Genomic DNA, 18,143 nt, shown 5'->3' with positions numbered 1-18,143 from the left:
GAATGAAGACATTCTTAATGTCATTTTTCTTAATTGATGCATTTATCTGGTGGATAACATCAGTATTTATCAGAAGAGTGATCTGTCTGTGGCCTGTGAGACAGGCAGCTTCCTGCAGATTTTGGAGGCGTGCTGTTGGATGGCCTTTCTATTTTGTTGGTTTTTTGATCACTTTGGAATGTTTTTGGGATGGCGAAAGCTTCTGAAAACTCATAGGACTTCCAGTCTGCTCGGTGTCCACAGGCTCGGGGTGGACAGCGGTGTTCGAGCCCGTGAACTCGAAGCCCCCCACTCCCTGTGTTGCCATGGACGTTGGGTCGAGCGTGTGGGATTCGGCAGCCCCGGAGAACACCACGCCGGAGGAGAAAGGGTGGGCGAAGTTCACAGACTTCCAGCCTTTCTGTTGGTAAGAGGCACGCGTTCTCTCAATCTCTTTTTAACTTCTGAATCACAGAATCTTCAGAGCTGGAAGGGACCTCCAGAGCTCACCCACCCCACTCCCCTGCTAAAGCAGGACTGCCCAGAGCACATCGCTCAGGACCGCATCCAGGCGGGTCTTGACAATCTCCAGAGAAGGGACTCCCCCACCCCCTGGGCAGCCTCTGCCACTGCTCTGTCACCCCAACCCTAAAGAAGTTCTTCCCTCTGTTGGAAGGGAACTTCCTCTGTCCCAGCTTGTGCCCACTGCCCCTCGTCCTGTCACTGGGAACCACCGAGAAGAGTCTGGCTCCATCCTCCTCCAACCCACCCCTTAGATATTTGTATGCCATAATAAGGTCTCCCCTCATGAATGAAACAGTCTTTGAAATATGATTTGGTGGAGTAATCGACTGTAGTCTTTTCTTCTTCCCTTTCCCTTCCCCTTGCCGCCCCTTTTATTTTTTAATTTGCTGCCCCTTTGATTTTTTAATATGGTCTGAGTATTCTGGATCAGGGCTTCATACTTCCCTTTGCCTTCCGGCGCTTCCAGCTGGTGTTCAGCGTTCACGTCTTACGGTGCAGAAATACTTTCTGTATCGTCACTGCTGCTGTACTAAGAGTATAACATAAGTCAGTGAAGAAGGTTTTTAGAAGTTAAAAGCCCTAATGATTTCATCTGTCGGGGATATTTGGAAGCACAACCGAGATATCTGTACTTTGTTCTCAAGGCTTTTTTCCCCCTACTTTAGCTCAGAATCAGGTCCACGGTGCAGCTCGCCTGTCGACACAGAAAGCAATGACTCGGGTGGAAACGCGAAGCAGAGTCAGGACAAGAACTGTAAGTGGGAGTGGTACAAAACAAAACGGATGTAGTGTTTAAGCTGCTTGAAATGTTGCATAGCGTACCGAGGCTTCGAGGGAGAACTTCCCTCCGGTGTCATCTGCCTTATCTTACTTGAAGGCTCTCTTTCGTACAGAGATCTGTCCATTAAAATAGTAACTCAGAAATCCTGAGTGTTTGTTGGGATAATGCTATTCAGCAAGAAAAGGATGAAATTTAAGTTAGTAAGAGTTGATGTCGTAGAGGTGATTCATTTGTAAACTGTTCAAAAGCCCTGTTTTAACTCCATGCTTGATTCTAAAATTCCTTGCCAGAAATTAAAAGGATAGAGTCGGTTATACTATCGGTAATTGTGCTGAGCCTGTTGGTTACCTTCAGTCTCGTTTCTTCCCCTCCTCCTTTCTGAGCAAGGAAAAACGAGAATTTAATGAAGGACTTCAATGGAACTAAATTAAACGTTTGTCTGTAGTAACCACTGAAAGGTGGATAACACTGGAAGGCAGAGCGCCGCACTGTTTTCAGCCCCGTGCGTTTTCTGGTGTGCTCTCCCGGCGGAGCTGGAGGTTGGGTTGGGCGTTGCTGCGCCGGCTGCGGCGGCTGCGTCCCGTCCGGCTGTGCGAGCGGGTACCAGCCCTGGGAAGAAAAACACTTTCTGAGACTGCAGCGCTTCTCTGCCGCTTCGGTGAGAGGCTTTCCTTGCCAGGCACGCGTGTGGGATGGAAACCAATGAACGCTTCAACAAGTACAGCTCCTTAAATCGTACCCCAGCAAGGGTTCAGAGCTGGGTGAGGGTCGGCAGGGACCCCAGGCACTGCCTCAACCCCTTCAGAGTTACCGCCGTTCAGTCAGTGAAGAAAATAGTCTCCTCTGCTGTTTGTATTAAACACAGCGTCAGGTGGCAGGTGGAGAACGCCGATTTGTGAGGTTGGGGTTTTTTTTTTTCTTACTTGCAAAAATAATATTGTGTGCTGTCTCAGTGTGGGAACTGCCCAGAAACCATCGTCTCCAAATTTGCAGTAATTGTGAACACTCCATTTTAAACCACCGTAGTGCCTCAGGTCACACCTGGGGAGTCGTCCCTGTGGTTTTGTTCGTTTTTGCGATGTGCATTATTTCTTTTTCCCAGTCAGCACTGCCTCTCCCTGTGTTTGGAACGTCTGTGTCACGAGGAAAGCGCCGCTGGTGGCCTCAGACAGCAGCTCCTCTGGAGGCTCCGACAGCGAGGAAGAGGAGGATAAAGCTGATATCGTCACGGAAACCATCAGCACAGGCTCGGGCCAGGAGACCATCAAGCTGACTGTGGATGCTAAAAACGAGAAGGCCGTTTTCACCAGGTGCGGAAGGAATCTGCTCGGGCTGCGGTCCGGCTCTGCCCCTCGGCTGGCGGGGGTTGACGTGATGCTCCTCCCCGTTAGTCACCGTGGTCCCAAATGTCCTGCGTGATGGTGTCTTATGGCTCTCCTCTCACCGGGGTTTTGTTATAAGAAAATGTTTATAACCGGTTTATTTTAAGAAACACTTGTGGCTCGTTTTAGCCGCTGAGCAGTGCCACAGGAGCATCGCCCGTCTGTCTGTCTGTCTGCACGGGAGATGGGGGCCGGGGCTCCGGGCAGGGACGCGGCTCCGATAGCGCCGGAGAGCCGAGCAGAGCCGCACCTGATGGAGAGTGCGAGGTCTGGAGGGGGGGAGATGCAAATCTCTCGAGCCATCGCTTTCCCCTCACTGTCACAGTAGTAGACTATAGGAAATATATGATAAAAAAAATGAAAAATGCCAGAAAAAGATATAACGGCTCCTGAGATTTCCTAGCTTTTGGGCAGCAATTTGGTTGGAATTGCTTGTGCTCGAATCTAGCCTGCTCCAAGCGTTTGAGAGGGGACGTTGCTTTTGGAAACAGTAAACATCTCGTTCACTTTGGTACATCCAGAAATATCTCCCAATTTGAAGATATTTGGGTTTTTTCCTCATAGCCCTTACAAGTGTGTAGGGTATGATTTAACTAGCTGGAGGCCCTGTATTTTATGCATCTGACTCAGGAACAGGTATTTACTTTGTATGATGTTGTGGTTACGTGACTTTTTTGGATGGTCACCGTGAGCTGTTGGCACATGTAGACGCTCCAGCAAACCCCTGCTAGGAGTTACGAAGCAGCGGCTCAGAAAACAAGTGGGATTACAGAACGAGGTAAAATTACGGGGGGAAGTTAACCAAAGGTACGTGGGGTTAGGCCCCTCTAAATTGGGTTTTCAATAACGCGTCTGGGTTTTATTTTTGATGTCCACCTCAAATGGCCTTTACTCTTCGTGCTTGAAATGAGTGAGACGCCTGAGATTCCTCTGCTTGCAGCGATCGCATCGAGTGTGCGTGCGTGCAGAGGGGCGGCACGGCCGGGCAGCCTGGCTGCGCAGGAACCAAAGAGGAGGAAGATCAGGGTACTGCTGTGCGCAGAGCAGCATCTCCTTTTCCACTTTCCATTGCACTCGAATTACATCTCGTTAAATCCATCGGCACACGTATCTAAACCAAACTCTCCGCTCCAGATGTTTTTCCTCGCTGACTGCCTGGTGTTTGTCGGTAGAGAGTCGTACCCGTGTGATTGTCTTGATTCACAGTAGCAGTGTAAATCTTGCTTGGCATGTTCTTTTATGTCTTCCATTTGTTTCCTAGCAGGTAGGGTTGGTTTAATTTTTTTTCTGCTTTGGCTGGTTGGATGTCGTGGGCTATGCTGCTGTTTCAGGCGGTGTAATTCTGAATGTGTTTTTCTCTCTAAATAAGCGTGTGTGTCTCGAGCACTTTCAGTAAGGACAAGGTTTGCAGAACCTGCTCGGGTTTGCACGACTGCAATTCTACAGAACTCATTCCATTTTGGCAAAGAAAGTAAATACTTGAATAACCACAGTCTCCACTTTAAAGGTGTCTGTAACTTTCCACTGCCGTAACCGCAGCCAAAAATCAAAATAGAAGCTGTGGGAAGACAGAAACCTGTTACATAGCTGGTGGTTCCAGCGGCTCCGGATCCGCTCAGCAGCCAGGTTTCTCCTGGTGTGTGAATTGCCGTCTTGACCGGTGACGATACGGAAAACTTCCCAGTACCCTCAGTGCCTCCAGACCGGTGTCCCTGCTGTTGGGCCAGACGCAGTTAGATGGCCAGTAGTGAATATATTAATTCTTTACCGTGTTCCTTAATGATTCCAAGGAAATGAACTATACTAAAAGTTTAAGAATTTTTCAGATTGAACGTGTGGTCCTTGATGACTGTCTACAAGCACTTCCCAGAAGTGCGAGACTTGGGCTCCACCACGTTCCTGTTTCTGTAGAAATGGCTCTTCCCTCTCCTTTTTTTCCTCCCTGCAATACGGAATTCCGCAGTGGAGATCTTTAATGCTCCTTGGAGCCGCACAAGGACTCTGTAGATTCTGCCATCACTGCAGCTGTGGAAGCTCCAGATGTTCCAGTACCTGCCTCCAGTACCCTCCATGACCATCTTCTTAACTGCTGATGCTTCTCTGCCGGCCCATACCACCCCAGAATTTAAACTCTGGAAAGTTAGTTGTTTGTCCTCCCGTGGCTTCATAGGACGTCCCTCATGGTGGTTCTGCGTAAGGTAGCCAATACGCTCAGTAGGAGTTCAAACATCCTACACAAAGAAGGGGTTTCAGATGTATTTAGGTGAGTTCTCCACGTTACATGTGTTCCGTGAGCTTCCTCTCCCGTATCTACCTCTATACGGCAGTTTCTTGTGAAAAAGTAAGTCGTTTTGCAGAAGTTCTCTGGCTGAAGAGCTTCCAGTATTGCCAGATCTCGCGCTTTGATAACTTCAGACTGTGTTGGGCTTGAGAAAGGGGCTTTTACGGTGTATTGAATCTTCTGCTGTTTTGTATATTGATCTGAATTTTATGGGGAAAATGCCGCGTTCAGTGATTGTACTCTTTGAAACAGCTTTTACGTGTTCCTGCCTGTTCTCTTGGCAGGAACGCCGCCGGAGGCTCCGCTCGCAAACTTAACTCTTTTTGTCTGTTTTTTCAGCAATCTTTACTGTTTTCTTTTTTCTTCCTTTCTTTGCTCTCTCTCCGTTTCTGCCTCTCGTGCTGCCCTTCTCCCTTGCTGGGGGTATTGCTCAGAGTATTTAGACCTGCAGTCCCAGGGTATGTATGACGGGCACCTTCTCAGGGTTCCAAACATCCACCTGACACGTCGTTTCTCCCATTAGTGACTTCATACTGGGCTGGAAAAAGAGCTGTTGGACTGGGAAAGCTCATCTTTTCACAATCAGTTAAAACAGATCCCAGAAATGAGATTTCGAAAACCTGAATTTGAGGTTGCGCATGGTCCTTTGTGCCGGTACGCGCAGGGTCAGCAGAGCCGCTGCTGAGCCGCGGAAAAGCAAATACGGGGTTTCACGCGTCGCGTCCTTGAGCTTCTGCCACTCCACCTCTTTGTGAGCTCTTTCTGCAAATAGCAATTTTTTTTTTTATGATTTTGAAAGGTCATGCTGTGGTCAAGGGGACGGAAGGAAAGCGCTGCGGAGTGCAGTTCGCTAACGAAGCGCTGCCTGTGTCGGGTGGGGTAGCGGTCGAGGCTCTCGAGACTCTCTCAAAACAGCACTAACAAATATCTCACAACAGCACTAACAGATATTTTACTGGTTTGCTCTAATACGCCATAAAATAACGGTTGATGGGTTTTCCAAAGGCTTTTTTTTTCTTTCTTTCTTTTTTTTTTTCTTTCTTTCTTTCTTTTTTTTTTTTTTTTTTTTTTGCAAAATACTTTTTATTTTTCCCCCAACGTTTTGTTTCTCTTTAAATTGTGGGGTTTCACTAATTCTTTCCTAGAATTCATCCATTTAAATGAATCTTCCCGGTCACTGTGCGAGCTAGCAAAGCTCTGCTGTAATTTCTGGGTGAGATCAGAGACAAAAAGAGAACTTTGCTGTCATGAGCGTGTCTCGTAACGGTGTCGTTTGCCGAGGAGCACGTTGCAGCCCCGTTCTCTGCCCGGGACGGAGCGGTCGCCGGTGGGCAGAAGCACCGGTGCGGCGTCTGCGAGCGGGAGGCGCGGGAAGCACAGCTCAGCTCCTGCCCGCAGCCCCCGGCTCCAGCCCCGCAGAATTGCAAGCTCTGCGGTATTTTAAAACACTTGTAATTATAATTACAACATGTGTTTATTCAACTTAACCATTTTAATAATTAACAACGCCATTTTAACAAACTTTTGGAAGTTTTCTGCCTGTTTCACAAGCGGGCGAGTACGTGTTGCCTTTATCTCGCGGTACGTGCCATCGGGCCGTACTTCTTGCCAGAGCGATGCAGTAATTAATCCTCGGGGCGTTAACGGTGGTGGGGCATGACTCGCAGTTCCCTCTCTGCCCGCTTAATGGCTAATTGTGTGTCGTTAACCCGTGCTTCTGCGTTTCCTCTTTATGATTTTCAAAGGCTGTCCGGGGCGTTTCACTGCTGAGTTGCTCAGATGAGGCTTCGAAGCAGCTCCGTAAGAGATGAGCTGCACTTTAAAAAATTAAAATTGAAAAATCCGGCTTTTGCCATGGGCGGTGACAGCGCGCTCGGGACGTTGGTAACTCTCCCTTTCTCTTTCAGTTTATTAACTTTACCCGGAATGCTTTTTCCCCTTTAATCTTTTTTTTTCTTTCTTTTTTTTTTTCTTTTATTATTTTTTTAATGGCTTACCGCATTTCCCGTCCCCTTCTCCCTCGTGCCTCCTCACCCGACGGGCTCGGATACACAGCCCAAAAGGAGAGTTTAGAGGGGGCTGGGATCCATCTCAACGGTAGCGCTTGCTGTCTCTTAAAAACAAACATATTTCTCCCGTGACGGTGAGGTACCTGCTCTCGCTTGGTACCCGCGTCGGCTCTGGAGGCAGCTGTAAGTGCTGCAGCCGTTTCCTCAGAAAGAGGTGAAAATGAGACAAGACCGGCGATTTCCGCAACTTCTGCGTTACAGTTGCTGTGACATCACCGTAAAAGTCTCCCCTTGTTTCCGATCACAGGCGGTTCTGGGGTGGAAGTTCTTCTTCGCTTTTGCTCTAACAGCAGTGACGACCCTCAATTGCTGAAAAAGCTCAGAAATAGCGGCTGGCAGCGGTTCCCCCGGCGGGGCCGTGGCTGCGCCGGGGTTTGGGCGCCCGCGGGAGGGAGAGCCATGCCGCGGTGCCCCGGCGGAGGGGGGGACGCTGTCACAGGGGAGGGACGTGTCACAGTGGATGTTTTGGGCTCTCCCGGTGCGGGATCCCTTGTCTGTGCCTGCCGGGGGTCGGTGGGGTGCGCGTGGGGCCGGGGGCTGCCGGGCTGCTGCGGGCAGAGGGTGAAGGGGGAGCATGCTGCGGGGAAGGGGGCATGGAGCACGACGGCACCGCTTTGGTAGAATTTGGCTGCGTATCAGCGCACGTTTGTTCAGAAAGAAACACAGAAGTGGCTAAAATGAGGTCCCGTTTCCCCAACAAGCTTTTCCCACCGAAGGCGAACACTTAGCGCAACCATCGGCGCAGGTGGGATCTTCTGAGCTGGCGTGAGCGTTGGCCCTTTTAACTGATTGCATGTCAGTGTGGGAGCCGGACCTCCCGTGTGGTGTCACTCGTCTCATTAACAGCCCCCACATCACGTTGCCGTGTGTTGAGAAGCGCCTGTGTAGCACAGCCGCCCTCCCACCTCCCGCTTCGTCCTGCGCTGGCTCCTTGCGGAGCTGCTTTTTGAGGACCTGCTTGTGAGCTCAGCACGAGACTGGCGTTGGGGAACGCTTTTTATGCCCTTCTTGCTTCTTTGTCGATGGTAGCACTGTTTTTCCTAGTGCATCTTCATGTGTTTTGTTGTCTGTGACACTGATTGTTTGCCGAGGGGACTAGGGGGTATGTAGAGTGTCGCGGGAGCCGCAGTAGTGAGCTTCAGAGGTGGGTAGAGCTGAGCTCCGAGGCTGTTTCATCCCGTATCCAAGCCTTCTTTCCCAAAATACCTAAACCCCTGCGATCGTTCGGCTCTACAGCCGGAATTGGTCACAGAGCCTTCGGCAGTGGGCTGCGGACCAGCGCTGCCCTTGGCCCCGGGAGGAGCTGCCTTGGCAGCACGTGGATTTCCATCCGGCGCCACGATTCGGGGGCAGCTCAGCTTAGCTGAGCCCCCGGCAAAGCTGTTAGCGCTCCGTTGGCCGAGCGGGATGCGAGGGGCGCGCGGGGAAGGGAGCAGGGGGGAGGCGGAGCGAGAGCACCGTGTGTTCTGCAGTAGCACCGCGCGAAGGGGCGTTACGGCGACGTTTGCATCGTGAAACTGGGCGAGAGGGGCGTTCAGGCAAACGGCAATGCTGGAGTGTTTTCTCTGTGAACTGGGGGAAATCTACAGGAAGAGCTGAACTGTTATCAGAAGTTAAGTGAGCTCCTGACATTTTCATCTTTATAAGTAGAACAGCGTGTCACTTTATTTTAACTGGCTGTCAGTTTTGGTATAGAGTGGTTTTATCACAACTTCAATAATGACGAAATATGAATCTCGTTGAATCCTGCTTTTCTAAGAAGAAATTGCAGTTTAGGGAAAACAGTTGTATCGTTAGCGTGAGGAAGCTTTGCATTTGCAGGATTTGGGCATTAGAGCAAAAAAGAACAAACGACCATTTTGTAGCACCGCAGGTCTGGAATGAGGACATCTGATATTTCTTATTTACTATTTATGTGTATGATGTTACATGGAGCAAAAGCTGAGAACTCTGTGCTCTCTTCGTGGCAGATTCTTCTCTTAGAAGTTGTTGTAGTTGAAACTCGTTAGTTGAAATAGCTGCAAGTTTTCGGTAGTACGTGAAAAGTAAATCTCAAAGCATTGACAGGAGCGTGGGACGAGCGCGTCCCGCAGCCCGTGCAGGCTGGTCCCTGCTGGCACCTGGCGGGAGGCGAGACCAGGGTTCCTCTTCTCAGGTCCCGTGGCTAAAGCAGTGTGTGCCACTGGGACGGGGCACTGGAGGCCTTCTAGAAACCTGCTGTGATACTGTCACGGCTTTAGAATCACAGAATCACAGCATGGGTTGGGTGGGAACGGACCTTAACAGATCATCTAGTCCCCCCCCTGCCCTGGGCAGGGACACCTCCCCCCAGCCCAGGTTGCTCCGAGCCCCGTCCAACCTGGCCTTGAACACCTCCAGGGATGGGGCAGCCACAGCTTCTCGGGGCGACCTGCCCCAGGGGATCACCGCCCTCATGGCCAAGAATTTCCTCCTCACATCTCATCTCCATCTCCCCTCTGTCAGTGTCAAACCGCTCCCCCCCGTCCCACGGCTCCCCTCCCTGACCCAGAGTCCCCCCCCGCTCTCCTGGAGCCCCTTTAGGCACTGGAAGGGGCTCTGAGCTCTCCCCTTTTGCGCCTTCTCCTCTCCAGGCTGAACCCCCCCACCTCTCCCAGCCTGTTTTATGCAAACTCTGTTCTAACCTTGTAGAGGGCGAGATGGTGCGGTCTGTTCATGCAGATCAGGTTTTCTAGTCTTATTTTCTGATGGGACTGAAGAGTTTGGACCTTCAGCTTGTGCGCTGGGGTGGTTCGACATCTCAGGAGGCGTTGGGGCGCTTGTGTTGAGAGAGGAGTCTCTGTCACGAGTGACCTCCAGAGAGTGGTATTTACAAACTTGGGGGTTAAGTTGCAGAATTTGGCTACGATGTTAAACGTGAGGAACATAAAGGACAATTGTCCTGGCTGTCGTGTTGGAGGGCCGAGGGCCATGGCTGTAGGTGGCATTCACGACTCCTTTGTGCCGAGTGCTTGTCCATTGTGAAAAAAGACCAGTTCTGGACAGATTACGCTTCCTGTTGGAACGTTTCTACAAGCGGCTTTGAGTTAGGGCTTAAAGTTTCCTAATTCTTTCTGGAGTGGGAAGTATTGGGGATCTTTTTGCTGAGCTTAACTAAGAAGGGTCCACAGCAGATCCAGACGCTGTTGCTGATAACTCTCCTTCCTTCGCCTGCCTTAACAGCCTCCCGAGGGACCAGCCGTGCCCTTCGGAGGTGCCGTGCTCCCCTGCCTGCCCCCGGCGGCGCTGGAGCGTGTCACCGGGCGGCTTGGTGCCACGGAGGTGGACCATTCGATGGACAGCAGCAGGGCGTTCAGGGACACTGCTGGCTGCTAAAAATGAGCTGACCAGAGGAATAACTACTGCAAAACATGTATAGGTACTAGGGTTTATTCTAGGCTGGGATATTGTTAGTAATGGGTCACGGTATTCCGTGTTCCACACAAACTCCTCGTTCCGTTCTGCCCCGGTGGCTCGTGTCCTCCCGCAGGGCATCGCCTCTCCGGCTTCGCTCTTCGTGACAAGAGATAAGTTGCCATAACCCCACCTGGTCAGGCAGCCTCAGGCCTCCCTAGCATCGGAATCGTTGTGTCACGGAGATTTCAGAGGTCGAATTTAAGAAGTTTATCTTTGAGCACTGTAAATCTCATGAGCTCCAGTTTCTTGTGTGGGAAGTCATTTTCTAATGACGTTTCTGTCAACTTAGCGCAATTCTCTGCTGTCTCATCTATCCCCTGCAGTTCCTCTAACGTATGTTTTTGTACTTGCCCTATTCCTTTTCGAGAACGTGTTAGCTCTTTAGAAAGGTAAATGTTTTGATCTCATTATTCCTCATTCTTTATGTATTTTTTTTTCAAGAGCACACAGAAAAGTAGCTGTGGAAGCAGAACCTTGATCTCAAAATCTCTGTCACACGGCTTAACTACCAGACTGTGATTATACGTGTGCATTATAAACTCCCCCGGCAGCTGGGGACGGGATTCCGGCTCAGTCGTCTCTTGAGCCTTCCTTCCATGTTTGTGGGCTTGCTTTCTGAACGGAGGAGAAGAATCCATTCTTGAAGTCGGGACTGGGTTAAAACTGTGGGGCAGATCTTTCACATGCCAGCTTGTCCTCTGCCTCAGAAGGCAAAAAACAGAGATGTTCACAGAAATCACTTCTCCAGTTAGAAATATGGGTCTTTTTAATACAAGTGGAGAAGAACTTGGAGGTTTTGTGCTAGCGTTTTTTTTTTCCTTTTTTCAGGAAGTTCATTTAACCGTGTTCGGCTTCTGAAGATACCACTCACGAACATCCAGTCCACTTTTGTTTCTTCCTTGGGACTTTAGGTTCCGTACTTTAATTTAAGCCTTTTCCAGGTGCACGCAGAAGGATCCCGTGCCGCTTGGGAAAGATCTGTATTGGATGAGGAACATGCTTTGCCGAAACCGGCAGTTTTTGGGCCGGGCAACCCGCTCGGCGGCGTTGGGTGAGGGAGGGCAGTTCTGGGAGAGGTGGGCTCCTCCGCTGCCCTTCCCACCAGCAGATCTCCTGAGCTCTCCCGGGGTCCTGCCCGGGCAGGCAGGCCGCTTTTGGGTTGTGGCTCCCAGCGGTAAACTCAGCTTTCCGGAGCCTCTCAGTCTTGGCTGGTTGTACTTCGCCTTCGCGTCCTTCTGCTGTTCGCTGTCTGTGTTCGTCCGTAGGAGAGCGCGCCAGCAGAGGGGGGTGCAGGGGCTGGTGAAGTCTCTGGTTCGCAGGCGGTGGGGATGAACCGGCAGCTCTTACACCGGATTTTGCTGCAGGAAATGGGAATGCCTGCTAGCGGGAGCTGTCGTTCTTGTGCGTATGTGGTGTCTTGTTGATTTTTAGGAAGCATAGCCTCCAGGATGCCTACACTGCTTCTTAATTCCAGTTTATTTTCAGTTCGCATTTCTTTATGGGATTTTTGTGGCCCGTGCTAGGAGAAGGAGGAATATTTTTTTTTTCTCTGTTGGAATTTAAGCCCCGTTAATTGACATTTTAACGTGAACTTGCATTCTCCCCACACAGTGATGCAGACTGCATGGTTATTGATAAGATGGCCATCACTGACATCGGAACGACAAAAGCATCCAAACCCCTGAACAACGTGGCCCCGCACTCGGAGGAGCACCAGAACACCGCCGCTGTTGTCACAGCTGTCACAGAAACGGCCACAAAAGACAGGTGAGATGGTCAAAACTTCGCCTTTACCAGCCCGTGACAGAGAATTGGGTTTTTCCGTGTCACTGCGTGTGGTTATTCTACCACTGGTGTGCAGTCAGAGTTGGAGGAGTACATTTGGAGCATCTTGAAGGGTGTTATCCTGCAGGTAGTGCGGAGCTGTGACTGCACTGTATTGCACACATCTTCCAGTTTCCCAGAAGTGCTGTCAAATCATCTGTTTTATTAAAATAGTGGACTTCTCATTTTATTAATGTGTAACAAATACTCAGATAGTATGGGTTTGCGTGGTCAGGTGAACGCAGAGGTATTTGCAGTTAAAATATTATGAGGGAATGTGTTTTGGGAACTGAAACTGGAAGTAATCTCAAGAAGTGATACTACTGCTTTTTTGTGACTCTGACAGTTTAGGTCTTTTTCAATATGGAACCCAATCCTTCTGCATATCTAGTGCTCTCACCCCCGTGGCTTTGCTCCGGCTCCTGTCGTTGGCCGGAGAGCCGCGTATCGATCACGAGGGGCTTCTGCTCTCCGGGGGCCGAGACAGCCCCTGGGGTGGCTCAGTGCTGCGGAGCAGGCGCGCTGTGAGGTTGGATCTCGGGTGGTGGGGCTGAGCTGCAGGTGGACATCGGGGCCGTCCCACGGGAATTTCTTCTGCTGGGTACTTCTGGTCAGAGGGAGAAGCTCTAACGAGCGCTTTGAGCTTCGTGCAACCGATCCACTCGACTCCACCCCGATAAAATGTGTCCCGGCTGTCAGCATTGTCGCTTCTCACATCTCCCCAGTCCAGCCGCTGCCTGGCGTTTGTGCCCCCAGTTTACCACCAGTCCCACACGAATTCCAGCGCCAGTGTAAGTCGTGCGGGGGAGGAAGCCGAGCGGCCCATGGGGTCGTCGTTCTCAGCGCCGCACCCCAGGCACTGTCGGGGCCCCGAGCGGGCAGGGGGAGCCGAGGGTGATGGCAAAGTGGGGGGCAGAGCCCCTGCAGACGAGGTGTCCCCCCATGGGACGCCCTCCAGCGGTCGCCATTCATGTCCTCGTCCTGGGCTGAGCCGGGGAGTCGAGGCAGCAGGTCTGGGTCAGGAAGGCGCGAGGCCGGTCACGGCGTGCGTACGGCAGAGCTCCGGCAAAGACCTCGGTCCGGCTCCGGAGCTGGTGGTGGAGGTGCCCGGGAGGAGGCCCCAGGGGAAGCTGGACAGGTCGGAGCCTTCTGGTGGACTCGGGACCCTGACCGTCGTGTTGCAAACTTCTGGTTCGATAAATTCAATGAATGTTGTGTAATCGGTGGTCAAAGCTGACTTCTCAGTTTCTGTTTTGATTTCTAAACGCAGTATTTTGTAAGGGACTCGGAGGAGGTTCTCGTTAGGAAGCTAATAATGTTTTAGCAGGCAGAAGAAACAAAAATAGAGGAAGAATGGCTCAGGTGCTCCCGAAGCGGAAGGCTTCCAACCGGGATGAGAGTCAGCTTTAGGAGCGAGTACGTCCCAGTGCTTATTTTTCTCTAATACCGCTCTTTGGGTTTCTCCCTAGGAAAGAAGAAGTCTTGCCCTGTGCCGAAGCCACGTTAAACGGCCCTGCTTGATGAAAGAGATGCAATGGGACGTGTGTGATCCAGGCCAGGCTGCTACCTGGTGATGCAATTTGTCAATTTATTTTTTTTTTTTTCCATTTTAATTTTATTTTTTAATAAATGCTGCATTGATGAGAGAGCTGGCGTTCAGGACCAGACACGCAGTTTCAGCACCAACAATCTGTTCTGAAAGACACTTGCATTGTCTAAATGTAGCATTGATCAGTTAGTCATCACAGGAATGAGGGGGTTCTTCCCGAGCAAGCCTTCTGCCTAATTTTAGTTCCTTGTCCCCTTCCCTCTCTCCCTTGTTTTTGTTTTGTATTTGGGGTTCAGTCCTATTTTCTTAGTGTTATTGCACACAGTATTCAGCTTCTCTTCAGAAAGGTAGCAGGTCTAACGCTGGGGCTCGGACAGTGCACAAGAGTCCCGCAGTCGTGTGACCAAAGTTCCTGATGGAGCTGTCTTTGGGCAGCATTTGCACCGCTTTTGTATAGCAATAAAGCCTTATCAGAAACATTTCATAGGAGGAAAAGATGCAAACACTTTAAATGGGATGAAGCAGGGAGGGATTTTACTTTACAGTTTTGTGGGGTGGGAGGGAAGTCGTTGGCGCTGTCCCAAGCCAGAGGCCGCGTAGCCGACGCGCTGTGGGGGGGAGCGGGAAGTCTCTGCGTTCCCGGGAAGCGCTCGGTGCTCTCTCTGGAGAGGCGGCAGTTCGCTGCGGGATTGGGGTCGGTTAGCGACTGGTCTCTTCTGCCCGAGCCATCAACGCTCAACTTCCCGGACGTCGTCCTCCGTTGGCTGGAGAGTATGCAAAGAAGGGAGCGTGGTGTTTGCCAGCTACGAGGATCGCAATCCACTGGACTGCTGCTGTGCAGGAACGAGAGCAGATATGGCACAAACAGGTTATCAGGTGTTTGCTGGCTTTTTGGAGACTAATGTATTTTCAAATTATTATGGAAATCCTTTTCTGTTTGTTTTGTTCTGTTTTTAAAGTTTTTAATGGATGCAGGAACAGCAACACTTTTGCACTTTGTACCTAGTGACAACGTTGGAGAGGGAAATGGCCCCAGCACGCGTCTCCTGCTGTTTCTCCCCAGGTAGTCGGTCGTGGAGGGGCTTGGGGGGGACACGTGCTGCTGCCTTGGGGTAGGAGAGTGAAACAGGATGGAGAAGCGGACTGCGCTTCGACCTGCCTAGAGGCACGGTCAGCTGAAGGTGAAGCACTTGACTCCGGGGCGTAGGCTGGAGGACCTCCTCCTGCAGAGGCTGCACCGGTTCAGACGCGGGTCTGCGCGGAGCGACGCTGGCCTCTGCTCTGAGCTCGTTCCCAGACCGGACTTGTGCACGTAGATCATACGGGTGTAGGTGTTGGGCCGCTGGCAGAAGCGGGCTCGGGCTGGGAACAGCAGATGGCCACCACCGGCGCTCCAGGGCACGTGCTCTGCCCCGCGGTGCCGATAGCGCCCTGCTGCCGTGCGCCGGCTGGGTGCGGAAACCCACCTGCCGAATGCTAAATGCCGCTTGTTTTATTAGTCCAAGACCTGAGCTGGAAAATCATTCACTTCGGAATAAAAGCATGAAGCTTGACACACAGGTAGCCAAATAGCTTATTTTCAGATATATTCTCACTTGTGCATAACGAGGGACTTCACCCTGGGAGTATGAAAAAGTACCTCACGCAGATCTGTTGTTACGAGCAAAGGCATCCTCGCCGGACTTCAGTCTTTTTAAACAATACTTTTATTTTTAACTGTGATATGTCTGTAGTGCATCTGAAATTTTCGTAACTGTATTGAGAGGTGGTGTGGAGGGGGGGAGTGAGCTGAAGAAAACGTTTTCCCTGTTGGAGTCAGTCTGTCCTGCTGGGTCAGGAGCCGACGGTGACGTACCCGCAGCACGAGGTGATCCCGGTGCGCCCAGAGATAACGTATTCTCGTTTCTGCTCGTAGGGAGACTTGAGCCTTGGCTTTGCTGGGACACCGGCTGCGGAGGCTGCGGTGCAGAAAGCGGGGTGAGATTGCGGTGTGCAGCTCGGAAGGTGTGTGCTGGGGTTGGGGGCCTCTTGTGTGCTGCTGACATAGCTGGGACTTCTCCCAGCCGCAATTCCTCGGTAAGCAGGTGCTTCCATGGCACTCTACTGTTGTTCTGGAAGTCTTCTCACTCGCTTCTCGTAATTTAAAATAAATAATTTAAAGTTGCATTGTGCTGGGAGGAAAAAAAAATCTGACTTTCTGCTGCGGTTCCCCTGCTTGCTGTTTGGAGAGCAATCCCGCTCTTTGCCAGGATTATCAGAAATCATCAGTGGTTTTGAGTTCCTGATTGGAGACGCATTAAAGTCTTAATTTTCAGAGGATTGGTGCTAGAGTTTTTCTGAAAATCAGGTTCTTTTCGGGCATTCTTTAAACACCCAAAATGATACTATGAAAACTGAGAAGTTATTCATCTAACGTGTCGTCAGCGCAGCTTCTTGCAGCAGCCGGTTGAAGACCGTGGTCGGGCTTCAGTCCCGTTGAATACCAGGCGATGGCAATCGCTCTCTTCCAGTCTGTTCTCGTGCGCGGTTCTTGACCGTGGTGCCTGTAGGCTCCACCGTGCTACAGTTAGGACCAAGTCTGTTTAGGATCAGGAGATTGAGGGGAGGTGTCCGTAGCAGGCACAGTTGGATCATACTTCTGGCCGGGTCCGTTTCAGCCCCCCGGTTAAACAGAGAAATGATCTTTGCGTTAGGTTACGTCACGGACAGGGGTCACCTTACATCACCTCGCGCCGTGCTGGCCGATGTCGCAAGAACGCTGAGGGGCTGCACCCGCCTGATGTGCTGGCGAAGCGTTGCTTTGGGGAGCCGTAACCTCCGCCTGAAAAGTGGCGGGGGACAGCTGGCAGCAATTACAGCCTGAAACGCTTTGGAGAGAGACGCGAGGCCGTGTCTGTGCCTTTCGTTGCAGATTCTGAACTTGTCGTTCGTCAGCTTTTGGCTTTGAGTCTCTAAATTTAAATGAAAGCTTTAATAATATATTTAAACATATCCAGTAAGCAGATCTAAAACCACAGTTTAGTTACTGGGGGACGCGTTATCTTAGTTTATTAATTTGATTACTTGTGTCCAGTTACTTTCGCGGTAAGACATTTTACTGGTAGTTAAATAGGTTAGTAGAAGTGCACAAGCTCTCTTGCTTTTGTGACAGTGAATGATCCCTCCCCGTTTGGGGTTGAAGCTCCGAGTTACACCTCGTCGCTCCCGCCCCAGCCAACGCGCTGACCTAGCACGGTTCCTCGTCCTGGGCAGGTTGGAGTGCGCAGTTCAGAACAGATCCAGAGTCGGGCGATGGTTTCCTTGCCTGCCTCAAAGGATTTTATAGCTCATCCCAGCACAAATGTCTTTCTCGTCCTAAGTTTGAGCTCCCGTCTGTCTGGAGGCACGGTGGGGATGGGGAGGTTGAGGGGCCCTCTGCTCGGCGGCCCCTCTCGCTCCCCGTTGCCGTCTGAGCTTTCTTCCTCGCCGCCCTGGGCAGCACCCCGGGGCTCCCTGACCGCTCGCCGTCCCCCGGTCCCCCCGAGGCGGGACGTGCGGTGACGGGCTGAGCCCTTTCCACCTCCTCGCCGGGCGCTCTGGGGAAGGACTGTTACCGGGGCTGGAGCGGGATGGGCTTTCTGCTGAAAATGGCTTTATTTAACCCAGCTGTACCCTTTAAAACCCCCTGGGCTTGCTCAGCTGCTCGGTCAGAAGGCACTGACGACTAACCAGAAGTCATACTCAGCACTGTCCGTCCTCATCTACGTGCAGTATTTTGAATCTGTCCATATCGATATGGTATATATTATTTTAGGTTTGAATATGTATACTGGTGAGTGTGTATATAGATATATATTTGCAATATGTATTATTCCATGTATATTTATACACACACAGTTGGATATTGTGAGCAACCTGGCGAAGCAGAGACGCGGGGCGCGGTGAGCCCGGCTTCTGCAGCTGTGTGCAGCTCCGCGATCGATAGCCAGCCACCGACAAACATCCGTTGTACAAGACCAAAAGCAGCAAGGTGTACCTTACTGGGGGAAATGGTTCTGCTGGAACGTCCTAGTTCAGCGATTTGACCCAGCTGGGCATTGATGCGGTGGATGACAGGAGAGGGGCGGCTTGTCCGCTGATCCCGCTGTTGCTGCCGGTGTCCCTGCGGCCGCCGAGCCGTGCCCACGCGCCTCCCCGCCCTCCCCTCCCGCACAATTAGTGGTTAAAAAGTGATCAGTTCAGCCGACGCTAAATAATTCTCGCATCGTAGCACGTTTGTCTCCGGCTGGTTGGGTTGTGGGGAAGTTGCGCTCCTTTGGATGACGCGGCCGTGCGGGAG

General features: G+C 51.3%; 1 protein-coding gene across 1 annotated transcript in view; it reads left to right on the top strand.

The window, feature by feature from the left end:
* Positions 1 to 13,797, top strand: part of PPP6R2 (protein phosphatase 6, regulatory subunit 2) — a 78,711-nt gene extending 64,914 nt beyond the window's left edge. Inside the window, exons 19-24 of the mRNA XM_009885859.1 lie at positions 244 to 406; positions 1,170 to 1,258; positions 2,388 to 2,595; positions 5,383 to 5,406; positions 12,064 to 12,219; positions 13,746 to 13,797. Of these exons, the coding sequence (XP_009884161.1) occupies positions 244 to 406; positions 1,170 to 1,258; positions 2,388 to 2,595; positions 5,383 to 5,406; positions 12,064 to 12,219; positions 13,746 to 13,797 (692 nt within the window). The remainder of the gene's footprint in view (positions 1 to 243; positions 407 to 1,169; positions 1,259 to 2,387; positions 2,596 to 5,382; positions 5,407 to 12,063; positions 12,220 to 13,745) is intronic.
* The last annotated feature ends 4,346 nt before the right edge of the window (positions 13,798 to 18,143 follow it).

This window comes from Charadrius vociferus, unplaced genomic scaffold (assembly GCF_000708025.1).
Source record: "Charadrius vociferus isolate BGI_N301 unplaced genomic scaffold, ASM70802v2 scaffold1215, whole genome shotgun sequence".
NCBI lineage: Eukaryota > Metazoa > Chordata > Aves > Charadriiformes > Charadriidae > Charadrius > Charadrius vociferus.
The sequence above is the reverse complement of the archived record's forward strand: the minus strand, read 5'-3'. Positions and strand labels throughout refer to the sequence as shown.